This window comes from Lutra lutra, chromosome 6 (genome assembly GCF_902655055.1).
Source record: "Lutra lutra chromosome 6, mLutLut1.2, whole genome shotgun sequence".
NCBI classification, from domain to species: domain Eukaryota; kingdom Metazoa; phylum Chordata; class Mammalia; order Carnivora; family Mustelidae; genus Lutra; species Lutra lutra.
Window position 1 is genome coordinate 69194568 of NC_062283.1, and position 4071 is coordinate 69198638.

A 4071-nucleotide genomic window follows, 5' to 3' on the forward strand; every position below is an offset into this window, starting at 1 on the left:
AAAGTTATAGTGGCATAAAAGATATACAATAGTATACAATAAAAAATAAGTACAGACTATTCCTGCTTAATCACAAAATAATTGCAGAATTATCTGAAATCACACTAAAAACAATACATCATGTTCAAGTAGGATTTATTCTAGAAATTGGATGACTTAATACGGTATATTCACTAATGTAATTCACACTACTGACATAAAAACAGTCCACTCTTTGTTAACTAAGTACCAATAAAATAAAAAATTAGGACTTCCTAACCTTGAATCTACATAGATCTACCTACATCAGTTGCAAAGTCAATATCTGACACACTAAAAGAGAGCAATTACCACTAAAATACAGAAAAGGACCACTATTTTTTATACTAATATTTAACACTGAACTATAGTTATTCAAAAACAATAAGAACACAGGAAATGTGAGAAATAAGAATTGAAACCAGGAGAAAAAAATCTTAATTTCTTCATTTTATGATATCATGTCTGGAAAGTTAAAGAGAAAGTTAAAAAGGAATAAAAACCAGTACAAACATTTCAGTAAGCCATCAGAATAGTAAAAATTATGAAATTTAAAAACCTTTCTCATATTCCAAGAATAATTACAAAGAAAATCTTGTCCAAAAAACCCCCCCCAAAACCCCAACCAAACAAACAGTAAAATATCTAGGATTAGAAATGCAAAACTGGAGTGCCTGGGTGGCTCAGTCTTTAGGCATCAGCCTTCAGGTCAGGTCATGATCCCAGAGACCCGGAATAGAGCCCTGCCCTGGGCTCCCTGCTCTGTAGGAGGCCCGCTTCTCCCTCTCTCACTCCCCCTACTTGTGTTCCCTCTCTTGCTTTGTTTCTCTTTGTCAAATAAATGAAGTCTTTTTAAAAAGTACAACACCTAGAGAAGGAAAATATTTAAAAACTTAAAGACACAAAAGTAGTTTTGAAAAAATGGAAAGAAACACCATTTTTTGGAATTTAACAAACATTATAAAAACATCAGTCCAGCATCCAGCTCCCTCACACAAAGCCCAGACGTGGAGAAAATGGCGGCAGGGGTCGAAGCGGCGGCCGAGGTGGTGACGACGGAGACCAAAATGGAGGAGGAGAGCGGCGCGCCCGGCGTGCCAAGCGGCAACGGGGCTCCGGGCCTGAAGGGTGAAGGAGAGCGACCTACTCAGAATGAGAAGAGGAAGGAGAAAAACATAAAAAGAGGAGGCAATCGCTTTGAGCCATATGCCAATCCAACTAAAAGATACAGAGCCTTCATTACAAACATACCTTTTGATGTGAAATGGCAGTCACTTAAAGACCTGGTTAAAGAAAAAGTTGGTGAGGTAACATACGTGGAGCTCTTAATGGACGCTGAAGGAAAGTCAAGGGGATGTGCCGTTGTTGACTTCAAGATGGAAGAAAGCATGAAAAAAGCTGCCGAAGTTCTAAACAAGCATAGTCTGAGTGGAAGACCACTGAAAGTCAAAGAAGATCCTGATGGTGAACATGCCAGGAGAGCAATGCAAAAGGTGATGGCTACGACCGGTGGGATGGGTATGGGACCAGGTGGCCCAGGAATGATTAATATCCCACCCAGTATCCTAAATAATCCTAACATCCCAAATGAGATTATCCATGCATTGCAGGCTGGAAGACTTGGAAGCACAGTATTTGTAGCAAATCTGGATTATAAAGTTGGCTGGAAGAAACTGAAGGAAGTATTTAGTATGGCTGGTGTGGTGGTCCGAGCAGACATTCTTGAGGATAAAGATGGAAAGAGTCGTGGAATAGGCACTGTTACTTTTGAACAGTCCATTGAAGCTGTGCAGGCTATATCTATGTTTAATGGTCAACTGCTATTTGATAGACCAATGCACGTGAAAATGGATGAGAGGGCCTTACCAAAGGGAGATTTTTTCCCTCCTGAGCGTCCACAGCAACTTCCCCATGGACTTGGTGGTATTGGCATGGGGCTAGGCCCAGGAGGACAGCCGATTGATGCCAATCACCTGAACAAAGGCCTTGGCATGGGAAACCTATGACCTGCAGGAATGGGAATGGAAGGCATAGGATTTGGAATAAATAAAATGGGAGGCATGGAGGGACCTTTTGGTGGCGGTATGGAAAACATGGGTCGATTTGGATCAGGGATGAACATGGGCAGAATAAATGAAATCCTAAGTAATGCACTGAAGAGAGGAGAGATCATTGCAAAGCAGGGAGGAGGTGAAGGTGGAGGCAGTGTCCCTGGGATCGAGAGGATGGGCCCTGGCATTGACCGCATTGGGGGTGCCGGCATGGAGCGCATGGGCGCAGGCCTGGGCCATGGCATGGATCGTGTGGGCTCTGAGATCGAGCGCATGGGCCTGGTCATGGACCGCATGGGCTCAGTTGAGCGCATGGGCTCCGGCATCAAGCGCATGGGTCCACTGGGCCTCGACCACATGGCCTCCAGCATCGAGCGCATGGGCCAGACCATGGAGCGCATCGGGTCTGGCGTGGAGCGCCTGGGTGCCGGCATGGGCTTCGGCCTTGAGCGCATGGCCGCGCCCATCGACCGTGTAGGCCAGACCATTGAGCGCATGGGCTCTGGTGTGGAGCGTATGGGCCCTGCCATCGAGCGAATGGGCCTGAGCATGGAGCGCATGGTGCCCGCAGGCATGGGGGCTGGCCTGGAGCGCATGGGCCCTGTGATGGATCGCATGGCCACCGGCCTGGAGCGCATGGGCGCCAACAACCTGGAGCGCATGGGCCTGGAGCGAATGGGCGCCAACAGCCTGGAGCGCATGGGTCCTGCCATGGGTCCAGCCCTAGGTGCCGGCATTGAGCGCATGGGCCTGGCCATGGGTGGCGGTGGCGGTGCCAGCTTTGACCGCGCCATCGAGATAGAGCGTGACAACTTCGGAGGAAGCTTCGCAGGTTCCTTTGGCGGAGCTGGAGGCCATGCTCCTGGGGTGGCCAGGAAGGCCTGCCAGATATTTGTGAGAAATCTCCCATTTGATTTTACATGGAAGATGCTAAAAGACAAATTCAACGAATGTGGTGATCGGGACTGAGTGGAGCCCAGACTGAGGCTGAGCTCTGGGTTTGCCTGATGAGTTGTGGTCTCTTCTTCCCTCCCTGTGCCCAGGCCACGTGCTGTATGCCGACATCAAGATGGAGAACGGGAAGTCCAAGGGGTGCGGTGTGGTTAAGTTTGAGTCGCCAGAGGTGGCTGAGAGAGCCTGCCGGATGATGAATGGGATGAAGCTGAGTGGCCGAGAGATTGATGTTCGAATCGATAGAAATGCTTAAGCAGTTGCCTTTTTTAAACATCGATACCAGACCTCTGAATTTGTATTTTTTCTTGTTAACCATTTTAATTTGTTGGCTGGATGTATAAAGATGTTTAAAAAATTCAGTTGCTTTTTGGGGTAATTTGAATTACTTTTTTAATGACTGGGGTTCCATTTGACTGTTTGCATTGAGATTGCAATGTGCGCAATTTTTTTTGTAGTTGTGGCATCTTGTTGACATCGAATAAGACTTTGATAATAAATACCAGTTCCTGAAAAAAAAAAAATCAGTCCACACTAGGTAAAATATACATTTACTGTGGTCCCATTAAAACTGCCAAGAATTGTGGTCATTATGAAGGTCATCCAAAAAAATGACTAGACAAAGAAACAAACAAAAAAACCAGTAAGGCAGTGTAGAATTGGCACTACCAGATATTAAAATAAAGAAAAACGCCTTTCTCATAAAAAAATGTGGTATTTGTACATGAACAATCAGAAAGATACATCAAAAAGTAAAATTGGTGCCTATGAAAGTATAATATATGTAAAGTATAATATATAGTAGATTAGATTTATAATATACAGTAGATTATACCAAGTACCTATGAAAGTATAATATGTAGTAGATTAAGTATCAGGGGAAAAAAAGAGTTTTTGATCAATGTTTTAAAAGCAATTCAATAGTTATTAAAAAAAACTGTAAAACTGAAAATGTGTATCGTTATATTCACTAGGATAAACTCCAAATGAATCAGAAATCTGAATGTTTAAAAATATATAATGCGGGGCACCTGAGTGTCTCAGTGGGTTA

At 44.3% G+C, this 4071-nt stretch overlaps 1 protein-coding gene across 1 annotated transcript; it reads left to right on the forward strand.

Moving 5' to 3' along the window:
- Positions 1-1006: 1006 nt before the first annotated feature.
- Positions 1007-3544, forward strand: LOC125103038 (heterogeneous nuclear ribonucleoprotein M-like). Its single transcript, XM_047734800.1, is given in 3 exon segments — positions 1007-1511; positions 1629-3024; positions 3113-3544. Coding segments are annotated over 3 exon segments (2037 nt in total). The 5' UTR covers positions 1007-1034; the 3' UTR covers positions 3277-3544.
- The last annotated feature ends 527 nt before the right edge of the window (positions 3545-4071 follow it).